We start from the raw sequence: 12,499 nt of genomic DNA on the forward strand, positions 1-12,499 counted from the left end.
CCGTACCTGTGATAAAAAAAGATTTAGTGTTATATATACGACAAAATCTTGGTCGACCCTGTAAAATTTTGACACCGACCCCTGTGAAATATTGAGAAAAGGAGGAAAGATAGAAAGTAAAAGAAAATATATTGCCGGAAAAATTTCCGGCGATATGAAGTTGCAGCGGGAGCTAAGATTGATTACGGGAAGAAGAAGATATTAATTGTTATTTTATTAAATGTGTATTTGTTGTGACACACTTCCTCTTTCCTTTTGTCTTTTATAATTTAATTTTCCTTTTTCATTTCTTTCTAATGATGACAGTGCACCGAGTTTCTTGAGTTACTCAAGTCTTTTAGCTTTTCATTTATGTTTTCTTTTTACATAATACTTATTATTTTATCATTTTAGTTTCCACGAAAAATATTTTGTTGTTATAATATTAGCTCTAATTATAACAAGCTTATTAGAATAATATATGAACTTTTGAGTTAACAAGAGACAAGAGAATAAGAAAAGTAAGAATTATTAGTCTTACTGGGATGCAAATCTCCGTTACAATCACCTCGTATTTATAGTACAAAATCAACTGTATATACACTATTCGGGAGGGGACAAAAAACACATAATTGGTGCATGTAAAAGGTTTGTCGGTGAGGTCAAATAATTGGTGTCATCCAAATAATAAAATGGTAATTCATAACACTCCGCCTTGGATGACACCTTTTCAAAACTTCGGGGTCTTGAAGTACTGCCTCATTAAAAACCTTGCTAAAGAAAAACCCAATGGGAAAAAGCTTTAACTAAGGGAAAAAGAGTGCAACATATAGCTCCCCCTCAAGTTGCAGGTCGTTACATCGTTCGTACATGGCGCATGCCAATATCATGGACATGTTTTCTGAATGTTGCTGTGGGAAGTGCTTTTGTGAAAAGATCAGCTGAGTTGTTGTTGGATTGGACATATCTCATCTCAACCTGATTGTCTTTAATAAGGTCCCGAGTATACTCAAAGTATCTTGGTGGTATATGCTTTGTTCTGTCACTTTTGATATACCCTTCCTTCATTTGCGAGACACAAGCTGCATTATCTTCATAGATAGGAGTTGGGATTCGATCTTTCTCTAGACCACAAGAAATCAATATGTGTCGTGACATAGATCTTAACCATACACATTCTTTTGAAGCTTCATGCAATGCAATGACTTCAGCATGATTTGAAGATGTTGCAATGAGTGTTTGTTTCTGAGAACGCCATGAAATCGCAGTTCCTCCATTCTTAAATACGTATCCAGTTTGAGATTTTGCTTTATGGGGATCAGATAAATAACCCGCATCTGCATAACCAACTAACCCTTCTTTTGAATCGTTAGGATAAAATAAACCTAAATCAACAGTTCCTTTTAAATACCGAAAAATATGTTTAATGCCATTCCAATGTCTTTTAGTAGGGGATGAACTGAATCTTGCCAATAAATTAACTGCAAAAGAAATGTCAGGTCTTGTACAGTTAATAAGATACATAAGTGCTCCAATTGCACTGAGGTATGGTACTTCGGGACAAAGAATCTCTTCATTATCTTCGCAACGAAATGGATCATTGTCAACATTGAGTGATCTAACAACCATCGGTGTGCTTAAAGGATTTGCTTTGTCCATATTGAAACGTTTTAAGAGTTTCTCAGTATAAGTTGACTGATGCACAAGTATCCCATTATGCATATGCTCAATTTGTAAACCAAGACAATATTTGGTTTTTCCAATATTTTTCATTTCGAATTCTTTCTTTAAAAGAGCAATTGTTTCATTAATTTCTTTTTGTGTCCCAATTAAATTTAGATCGTCAACATACACAGCTATGATCACATATCCTGATGTTGTCTTCTTGATGAAGACACATGGACAAATAAGATTATTTGCGTATCCTTTGCTTATCAAATAATCACTCAAACGATTGTACCACATCCTTCCAGATTGTTTCAGTCCATACAAGGATCTTTGTAATTTGATGGAATACATTTCCTTAGGCTTTGAGCTTATTGCATCGGGGAGTTTAAATCCTTCGGGAATTTTCATATAGATGTCACTATCTAGTGATCCATACAAGTAAGCTGTGACAACATCCATAAGACGCATATCTAACTTTTTAGAGACTGCTAAGCTGATTAAATATCTAAACGTAATAGCATCCATAACAGGAGAATACGTTTCTTCATGGTCAATTCCTGGCCTCTGAGAAAAACCTTGAGCTACAAGTCTTGCTTTGTATCTTGTAACTTCATTTTTCTCATTTCGTTTTCTCACAAAAACCCATTTATATCTTACAGGTTTCATTGACTTTGGTGTAATGACAATAGGTCCACAAACCTTTCGATTGTTTAGTGAGTTTAATTCAGCTTGCATAGCATATTTCCATTTGTTCCAATCTTGTCGATTTACAATCATCTACAGATTTTGGTTCAGGGTCATCATTTTCTTCCATGATATCGCTTGCTACAGAATAATAAAATATATCATCAATATTTTCCATTTCATCTCGATCCCACATTATATGTGATTTACCATAGTTTATTGATAATTCTTTATTGGAATCATTTATTTTTTCCTGAGGAAATGTTATATCATTTATTCTTTCCTGAGGGAAGGTTTTGTCAATCATTCCTTCCTTAGGGTCAGTATCCTTCTCAGAACCCTTTCTTTCTCGAGGATTTTTATCCTTTGAACCGATTGGCCTTCCACGTTTTAAACGTTTTTGAGATTCATGAGGTGCATTATTATGGTTTTGCTTGCTTGGAATCTCAACTCGAGCTGGAGCATTAGCAGCTGGTATATGAGATTTAGTGACCCTGTTTATATCAGTAAATGCATCAGGTAACTGATTTGCAATTTCTTGTAGATGTATTATTTTTTGAACATCTGTCTCACTTTGTTTTGATCTTGGGTCTAGGTGTAACAATGATGGCACACACCATGATATATCTCTTTCTTGCTTTTTCATTTCTCCCCCTAATGTCGGGAACATTGTCTCGTTAAAATGACAATCAGCAAAACGTGCTGTAAATACATCACCTGTTAAAGGTTCAAGGTATCTTATGATGGAAGATGTTTCATATCCAACATATATTCCCAACCTTCTTTGGGGACCCATTTTTGTGCGTTGTGGTGGTGAAATAGGAACATACACAGCACAACCAAAAATTATAAGATGAGAGATATTTGGCTCATTTCCAGAAACAAGTTGTGTGGGAGAGTATTTATGATTTGCACTTGGTCTCACGCGGATTAACGATCCAGCATGCATAATTGCATGACCCCAAATAGAAACAGGGAGTTTTGTCCTCATTATTAATGGTCTAGCTATTAGCTGTAGGCGTTTGATCAACGACTCGGCTAAGCCATTTTGTGTGTGTACATGAGCAACAGGGTGTTCTACAACAATCCCCACAGACATGCAATAATCATCAAATGCATGTGATGTAAATTCTCCCGCATTATCAAGCCTTACTCTTTTAATGGTATAATCCGGAAAATGTGCACGTAATTTGATAATTTGAGCAAGAAATTTTGCAAAAGCAACATTACGAGTCGATAATAAAGAGATATTAGACCATCTGCTGGATGCGTCTATTAAGACCATGAAGTATCTAAATGGTCCACATGGTGGATGAATTGGTCCACATATGTCACCTTGAATTCTTTCAAGAAACATTGGTGTTTCTTTATCGACTTTTAATGGTGAAGGCCTTGTAATTAATTTTCCAAGAGAACAAGATGTACATTGAGGCATTTTATCTATTTTGTGGATCTTTTGACCTTTCAGTGGATGTCCATGTGTATTTTCAATGATCCTTTTCATCATTGTGGATCTGGGATGGCCTAATCTGTCATGCCATAAGTTTATAATACCAGAATCGCAACAATTTTCTTTGACTACCATATGTGCTTGAGGCACATTTATATATGTATAATGCAAACTAGAATGGAGCATTGGCAATTTTTCCAATATTTGATCTTTGCTTATGATATGGAAATATTTTTCATTACTAACAGTCCTTGACTGAGTATCATATCCATTATGATATATGTTTCTGAAACTCAACAAATTTCTTGTTGATTTTGGGGAAAATAAAGCATTTTCTATTTTGAGCTTTGTACCATTTGGTAATGCTAAATTAGTTTTTCCCACTCCTTCTATCAAGTTTGTAGGACCTGATATTGTATTGATGATCCCTTTTGTTGGTTTCAGTTTATAAAAATATTTTTTAGATCTAAGTATAGTATGCGTGGCTCCACTATCCGCTATACATATATCTTCTTCATTTGTTTGATCTTGTGCTCCGGTTATTTTCATTTTAAATCTTGAAAAATATTAAGAAAAAAAAAATAAATGTATAACGAAGACATATGATATTTTAATAAGAACTTTATTTAATTGAAATACAAGTAGTACATGAAAGAGGAACTACATAATTAAAGATAATGAGAACACACTTAATAATTGCATCTAATTATAGTAGTCAAGCAACTTTGTTTCAAAGTTCCACCCCAAAGTCTTCAACGCTCAGCTCAGCATTGATATTATTAAAGTTATCAACATGGTTCACTTCTTTCTCTTTTCCTTTTAGAGAGGCTTGGTACAGTTCACACAGATGTGGAGCTGTGCGACAAGCCTTTGCCCAGTGGTTTGTACTTCCACATCTAAAACATGAAGTGCCATTGTTTTCGGACCTACCAGCTTCATTCCATTTATTTTGGTGGTTGGAATTGGTATTGTGTGGGACATGATAATTACTGGCTCTCTGGTTACGACCACGACCACGGCCACGACCACGACCGTAAGAATTATTGTTCCATTTGAATGAAAGCTTACGATCATTAAAATGTCTTTTGTCAAAATGACCACGGCCACGTCCACGGCCTCGTCCTCGACTTTGTTCCCATTTATGACCAGAATTTTTATGAGAACTTTTGTGAGCAACATGTGCTTCTGGTATTGCTAATGAACCCGTGGGACGAGATTGATGATTTTCATCAATAATTCATTATTTTTCTCTGCTACAAGGAGCAATGCATTTAGATCAGAGTATCTCCTAAAATTCTGCACACGATAATGTGTTTGCAAGTTTATGTTTGATGCATGAAACGTGGAGAAAGTTTTCTCTAACTTTTCTTCCTCTGTTACGGGATACCCACAAAATTCTAGCTTTGAGCAAATTCGGTATAAAGCAGAGGTGTAATCATTTACCCTCTTAAAATCTTGGAACCTAAGACTGTTCCATTCATCTCTAGAAGTAGGAAGTAAAACTTCCCTTAGATGACCGAATCTGCTTTTCAAATCTTCCCATATCATATATGGGTTATCATAATTAAAATACTCATGCTGTAGTAATTCATCAATATGTTTATGGATGAAAACATCAGCTCATGCTTTATCCTGGTCAGAGCAATCATTGTATTCTTGGATTGTTTCTAACACATCCATAGATTTTAAATGTCTTTTGACATTTGCTGTCCAAGACATATAATTTTCTCCAGAAATGTTGAGTGCAGGGAATTCGAGTTTTGCTATATTTGACATTTTGTTGCTAAACATAATAGAGCAAATAATAAGATAAATATTAGAATCCATATATATCAATCAACAATGAGATACAATACATTGGTAGAGCTATAAACATATAAAAGAAAAAGAAAATGCCGAAATCTTCAGATGGGAGATTAAAAATTAGAATGAGAAGTAGTATAAGCATTATAGTGACCAACAGCAAAACCGGGTGAATCATTTTGAGAACTTTATCTTGGATAAATTTAATAAGAAGAATGTTTGTTGTAAATGAAATGGGGTTAATGATTGGTTATTTATAGTGAAAATTTATAACCTTTTTACAACGGTTACATTACCGTTTATAACGGTAACATTACCGTTTGTATGTGTGTGTGTGTGTGTATATAATATATAATATTAATTATTTTAAAGTAAGATAATAAATAGGATATTAAATACAGTTTATTTTATAAAATATATAATTAGTATGCACAATAATAAGAATAGAATTGTTAGTGTAAATAAATCTAACTTCTAAATGAGATATTAGTGTGCATATATAAATAAAAGTTAGAATAGTTATCAAATTTTAATAACAATGTTTATACACATTATTGTTATTACTTAGTATATTAGTTAGTATATGTATATGCATAGATATATATCTAATGTACATAATTAAATAAGTGTTTATGATGCTTATGTAGATACCTTTGTGTCTATTACCTTTCTTGGTTAGGATATAAGCGGCTCGTGTTGATAACGTGTTATAATATTAGCTCTAATTATAACAAGCTTATTAGAATAATATATGAACATTGGAGTTAACAAGAGACAAGAGAATAAGAAAAGTAAGAATTATTAGTCTTACTGGGATGCAAATCTCCGTTACAATCACCTCGTATTTATAGTACAAAATCAACTGTATATACACTATTTGGGAGGGGACAAAAAACACATAATTGGTGCATGTAAAAGGTTTGTCGGTGAGGTCAAATAATTGGTGTCATCCAAATAATAAAATGGTAATTCATAACATTTGTGTATATATATATAATTTCTTGGCTTTATCGTTGTTTATATATATAAAACATAAAAAGTTTATTTATGACCGTTATGGCATACGTAAATCAGTGTTTTTTGTGTACCGACTCAGGGTATTGTTGCCTCAATGCGCATTCGGATTGACTTAATTTTGTTTTGTATTTATAACTTTATTATGTTTTATCTTTCTTTTTATGTAACCCGACGCGAACCGACCGACCTGAAGATACTGAAAAAATTTCAGCGATAAACAACTAATTGCTAAAATTTCCGACCTCTGTAAGAAAATTTTATGGATCCGTCACTGGTGATAATTATGAATAATTTCAAAAACAAAGTTGAATAATTAGAGAATTGGTTTTACATTGAATTTTCATGTTATATTGTGATAAGAAAAATACAAGAATACTTATCTTTGAACGGATTTATGTGACAATGTTAACATTAAAAGTTTATTATTGTAGCAATATACGTGAACGAAGTGGCCGTATTAATTTTATGTTCGTTATATTATTAGAAAATATTTTAGAATATACAATAACGAAATGATGGAGATGCGCAAAATATTTGAAAATGATATATGTGAGTAGCATATGTTTTAGAAACTTAAATAGTGAATCGGATTTATAGAAATAATGAAATTAATATGATCCAAACTAATAACGCACTTGCAGAGCCGGGTTTAAGAGATGACGGGGAGAGTGAGCTCTCCCAGACGGATCATCTCGGTAGGTCCAAATTATTATTATTATTATTTTGAAAAAAAAATGTACTCTTAATGTTTAAATTCAATTACCTGATTAATTTAAGTTCATTTTTATTTAAAAAATAGTTGCAAAATCCAAAGTTCCAACCCAAAAAGTTTATTTAAAAATTTAGTTGTTTAAACCAAATAAAAAAATAACCCTTCTGCTTAAGGCCCAAAACTCTTCCCCAATTCGACTCAAAATTTAATGATTCTTGAAAATGTCCTTACACATTTGAAATTGATAGATTTAATTTAAAGTATAATTAAATAAATGAAAAAGGCATATTCAAGTACAAAACATGTGATGGCTAGAGTAGCAATTAATTAATCGAACAAGTCCAAATTTAGGGTATAATATGACGGCCCAACCATGCTGGCATCCTACTTTTGCTAGTGGTCACATACCAGCTTTAAATTGACAACCAAGTCTACATTACCCCATGGTTGTGGGCCCTCTAATCAATTTCATATATAGTGTCTTGTTTTAGTTGTGTCTAATTGTATTAATTTTATTAATTAGAACAAAAAATGAAATATTCATTAAAACTTAAACTAGCATATCACTTATTAGTTTTTATGCATGAAATGTCTGCTTAAGTTTCCATCATACACGGAATTACCACATTATATCACCTTTACGACGCGTATCATTAATAAAACTTGCATTTAGATGATGAAGTTCAATTCAAGTACGCTACGTTGAGCAAAGATAACATATCATTTGGGATGCTGATGAAACATACACTTATATGTTATTGTTTTCATCTTCATAATCTATAGATTGATGCTAACAACATGAACAACATTGTTATGATAATCTAGAGACTGATTTTTTTTAAACTATTTTATTAAAGATACAAATGTTATGCATTATTATGATATTGTTACGTTATCTAACATGCACAACGTACCAAAATTCATATTACAAGAAAGGCAAGGTTGAGAATGAGATTAAGTTCGTAAGGCGATGGTCAGACAACTCTGAGGTGACGAGTCCATAAACCTTTGTGTCAGAGATGCTCTAAGGAAGCTTATTCTTCACAAAAAAAAAACAACTTTTGTTTGCTTGAAGCAAAATCATGCAACAGAAAAGTTGTTGACTTTCTTTGACCATAATAACTAACAAGTTGTAAGTTCGAGAATAATCCTAGAAATGATTGGGAACACTCGGTTAATATCCATCCCTGCAAGTAGATAATGTATCATAAATGTTGGTCTGCCTGCACAGCACAGCATAAATCCATTTGTTAAAGCAACCATTATCATTATTTCAACTGCAGGAAAGTGCACAAGATACCTGCACAGCTGCACTATTTCACTTTCTTCTGCAGCCCAATTTCAAAACATACTTATGTCACAAACTGCAGGTTTTTCTTTTCTTTTCCCTTTTTCTTTATATCAATTACTCTGCAACTTATCCTAAAAGCCCAGTGGAGGTTCTTTCATGTCACACCAATAATTAAAGATCCTTTGGAAAATCATTTCAGATGAAAACACGTAAATTTCCGCTACTGAAAAAAAAAAGACGTGCGGTGGGGGGGGGGGGGATTTATGCATGGCCCATTTTTGAAGCTATAGAGTGATCTGCGTGTACTCAAATTATACAACGGGCCAACAAATTTTACTAAAACCATATATAACTATCAAGAAACCAAACATCTGTTCTAATACAATAAGGGGTTACAAACGTCAAACACGCTAAACTTCATTTGGCTGCAAGCTGCAAGAACCAACCAAACAAATATTTTCTTTTTGATCAAAATATTCGAAAAACAAAGCATACCTGAATACTAATCTAACCCTTGCTTTACAATTTAAGTCAGCAAAACCATTCTTTCTTAATAATCAACTTCATTCCCATATGCCAGTTTATGTATCATCAGTTGATATATAGTCAACTGACCAAAAATAATGCTTATACGACACCTAGTCTTGGGGGGGGGGGGGGGGAATTTTCAACCCCGGATACGAATTTTTCAAAAGTTATTTTTTTTTTTTTCAAGAAACCAAAATCGTCTTTTTTTTTCAAGGTTCGGTTTTCCGATGACCTGAAGGTGTGGATCCTGCGTAACGAAAATAATACTTTATAGTTTATAGTACTATATATATAAAGTACGTAAAAATAATAAAAATATATAAATTTAGTTTAAAATACCTAAATTTTGGACAATGTTGTGAAGCTCATCATCCCATGTACTAGGTACCTGTCTTTGGAAAATAGGTAACAATCAATAAAATTAATATTTTTATAACTTTTTTTTTTTTGAAAAAACAGTAAATAAATAATTTATTAAAACAAACAGCAAATTACCTCAGGGTTTTTAAATCCTCCACTAATAGGCATCAAATGGGAATTAGCTGTTCTTCCAACATTAGAAATCCCGCCTTGCATAATCGTCATTTGCGATTGGTTAAGAGCATAAGGCATTGCCATGTCAGCACCAAGTGAACCCGAAGGTCCCAATCGTGATTCAATCATCTAATTACAATAAACTCCCATTTAAATAATCCATTAAAGATTGATTAATAATTCATTTTATTAAAAATATGTCTTACATCTTTTGTCATGAGTCCTTCAAGGTTAAAATCCATTCGAGGATTAACGGTCGCAAGTTTCATCGACAAAAACTGCATAAATTAAAAAAAAACTTTCATGTCACCGAGTTTAAAAAATAATTAAAAGATATTGTTTTTGGACATCATAGTAGCTAGTAGCATACCTCGACTTGTAATTGTAGTGACTGTACATAGTTAATGATTTCATCCAACATAACCGCTTTGCCTGTCACCTTAAAAAACATCCAACATTAAATGAGAATAAAGCTTTTGTTTGATAATTCAAGATTTTGGTGGCGAAAAATTGGTAATTTGTAAATAATTATAATAACTAACCTTGTTACATCCAGGAACAAGATCTTGAAGAAATTTCATTCTTTCACTAATCTTTTCTCTTCTCACCTATTAATAATCAGCGTATAACTATTTTAATATCCATTAAAGATCTTATTTTTACGACAATTTAAGGAAAGTCTTACTCTTTCTGCAAGACTATGACTATTGGTAGCTTGGCCTCTTCGCGCCCTAACGTGAATGTATTCTTCTTGTTTCCCACTTGATTTATTAGCAACCGAATTTGGGTTATTTTCACCCTTTGGTTGACCTTCGTTGTTGACTTCACTAGGCGTTTGTGGGGATTGTTTGACTTGATTGCACTCGGTATCCTATCATTTAGTCAACAAAGTCAAAGATCACACCTTTCTTGATTTTATTTAATTTTTTTTATTAAGTTACATAATTCAATAATTGGTAGGCCTGTAAACGAACTCAACGTTTACTTTCATTCAGCGGGAAGTTTGTTTATATTCGATTTAACAAATAAGAACAGAACATTTTGTTCATTTAGTTCAACAAAGTTTCGTTTGTTTATGTTCATAAATTTGCGTTTGTTTAAGTTTGTTCGTATATGTCTACATTCGTTCACATATATTTAGTTATATTCGTTCGTGTATGTTCGTGAACAGTTCATTTATACTATCAGCAAATGAACATAAACAAACATGAACACGCTCATTATCCTAATGAACGAACGAACACGAACAAGAAAACCATTTTCATTTACTTGTTCACGTCCTATCATTTGTTCAACTAAACTTAAACGAACAAACGCAAACGGCCCGTTCGTGTTTGTTCATTCATTTGCAGGCCTAAGATTAATAAATATCTTTGATCACGAAATATTTAGTAATTAAGAGATACCTTATCACTTCTTCTTTTCTTTGAGCCAAATCCCTCATTTGAATTCTCACCACCACCACCACTAACTTCAGTTTCACCACCCAAATTCGGTTGACTTCCGTCTTTGGTCCCACGGTCAACACCTTCACCAGACGCAGGTTCGAGCCCATTTCCTACAAAACCCTCTTGTGCCTTGCCAAAAGGGTTAATCACATCATCAAAACTACCACCACTAAACGACGACAACCAAGCCGCCCGCTCAACGAACCCAGAATCGCCCGCAAACTGAGACAAACTATGCGGAAGCATGTTCGAACCAGCCGGCGGGCCCCAACACATGTCAACATTACTTGAAGAAACAAAAGGATTCACTTTCCAAAACCCTAGTGAAGAAGATGAAGTGGTGGTATTACTATTACTCTGCATATTCATATCACAAAAAGCACCTAAATTTTGTGCATTTGTGGTATGCTGTTGATGATGATGATTATTATCCCATATGACCATAGGGTTACTTGATGGATTTGTAACATCATTAGGATGATTAAATGACCAATCCTCATTCATCCTAAAAAAACCCTAATTTCAAACTATCTAGAAAATCTAAAAAACAAGAAAACCAACCCACAACTATTAAATACTCAGATCAAGAAACCAACTTAAAAGAAGCTAAATTGAAGTAATAAAGACATTGAACAACAAAAGGTTAAAACTTGAATCAAATCCCCAAATTTACACCAACTGATGTCTCCTCCAATGACAAGAAAACTCATTAAAGATTGCAGTAAAACTGTAAAAGTGTTCAGAGAAGAGTTAATTATAGTATCATAAATAAGCCCTCAGTTCATTTCATGATTCATTCTGACCAAACCCTAATTGGAGAAAAAGGTACCCATTTCAGAGAATCTGAGCAGCTTTTGGTACTCTGTATTTACTGCACACTTCAAGAAACACTAAAAGCACAAATCTTTTTCTTGAATTTGACCAACCCACATCAGTTGTTGATGAAATCTTTAATACCCAGAAAGATTTAAGAGATTAGTGAGTGTTTTGAGGTGTAAATGAGTGTTTTTGAGATGGGTTTTGAAGAAAGATTGAAATGGAAGCTTGTTAATGGCAAAGGTCCTGCCTTTATGCCCACGCCTGCATGAAAAACAGTGATCTTGATGATTAACCACCGCCACCGCTGCTGTTAAACTATTTTTATTATTATATTATGTGAAAATTCTTAAAATAGCTCATTTATAGAACGTGGTTCTAAGTTTGTCCCCTCAAATTCAAGTTTCCAACTTTGTCCCTTTTGTATCTCGTCGCCGGCGACATGTTAGCGAACACCGACGATGTGTTAACATAACATAGGGTTGACAATAAGCTATGTTGCTAACATAGGGTAGCAGCGATGCGTTAATGTTTAAAGCAGGGGTTCCACGATGCGTTAGCTGATAACG

At 33.4% G+C, this 12,499-nt stretch overlaps 1 protein-coding gene and 1 long non-coding RNA gene across 5 annotated transcripts in view; both read right to left on the minus strand.

The window, feature by feature from the left end:
* The window catches only part of LOC143543483 (uncharacterized), a 195,438-nt gene extending 193,928 nt beyond the window's left edge, over positions 1-1,510 (minus strand). Inside the window, exon 1 of the long non-coding RNA XR_013137082.1 lies at positions 717-1,510. This is a non-coding gene — a long non-coding RNA (uncharacterized LOC143543483). The remainder of the gene's footprint in view (positions 1-716) is intronic.
* A 7,792-nt stretch (positions 1,511-9,302) lies between these two features.
* LOC143543484 (transcription factor bHLH49-like) lies at positions 9,303-12,263 on the minus strand. Of its 4 annotated transcripts, none has more exons than XM_077035795.1 (9): positions 11,944-12,263; positions 11,073-11,434; positions 10,352-10,537; positions 10,209-10,274; positions 10,037-10,105; positions 9,873-9,944; positions 9,614-9,795; positions 9,472-9,512; positions 9,303-9,379 (listed from the first exon to the last, which is right to left on the minus strand). In XM_077035795.1, the coding sequence occupies exons 1-9, from the start codon at positions 11,945-11,947 to the stop codon at positions 9,342-9,344; spliced, it is 1,020 nt and encodes a 339-aa protein (XP_076891910.1). In that variant the 5' UTR covers positions 11,948-12,263; the 3' UTR covers positions 9,303-9,341. The 4 variants fall into 4 exon arrangements, with proteins under 4 accessions (XP_076891910.1, XP_076891908.1, XP_076891907.1 ...); XM_077035793.1 differs by having other exon boundaries at positions 9,472-9,520; positions 9,628-9,795; positions 11,073-11,422; positions 11,471-12,263; XM_077035792.1 differs by having other exon boundaries at positions 11,073-11,422; positions 11,471-12,263.
* Between the last annotated feature and the right edge of the window lie 236 nt (positions 12,264-12,499).

This window comes from Bidens hawaiensis, unplaced genomic scaffold (genome assembly GCF_021521415.1).
Source record: "Bidens hawaiensis isolate Kalapana, Puna unplaced genomic scaffold, B.hawaiensis_p1.1 tig00013123_1, whole genome shotgun sequence".
NCBI lineage: Eukaryota > Viridiplantae > Streptophyta > Magnoliopsida > Asterales > Asteraceae > Bidens > Bidens hawaiensis.

Bases quoted from the DNA above. Each gene is read 5' to 3' on its own strand.
- LOC143543484 (XM_077035792.1), bottom strand. From the start codon at position 11,618: ATGAATGAGGATTGGTCATTTAATCATCCTAATGATGTTACAAATCCA. The intron at 9,945-10,036 runs GTATGCTACTAG...TAATTTATGCAG, and splicing joins CACTACAATTACAAGTCGAG to TTTTTGTCGATGAAACTTGC. The intron at 9,513-9,613 runs GTTTTAATAAAT...ACAGGTACCTAG, and splicing joins CCTGAGGTAATTTGCTGTTT to TACATGGGATGATGAGCTTC.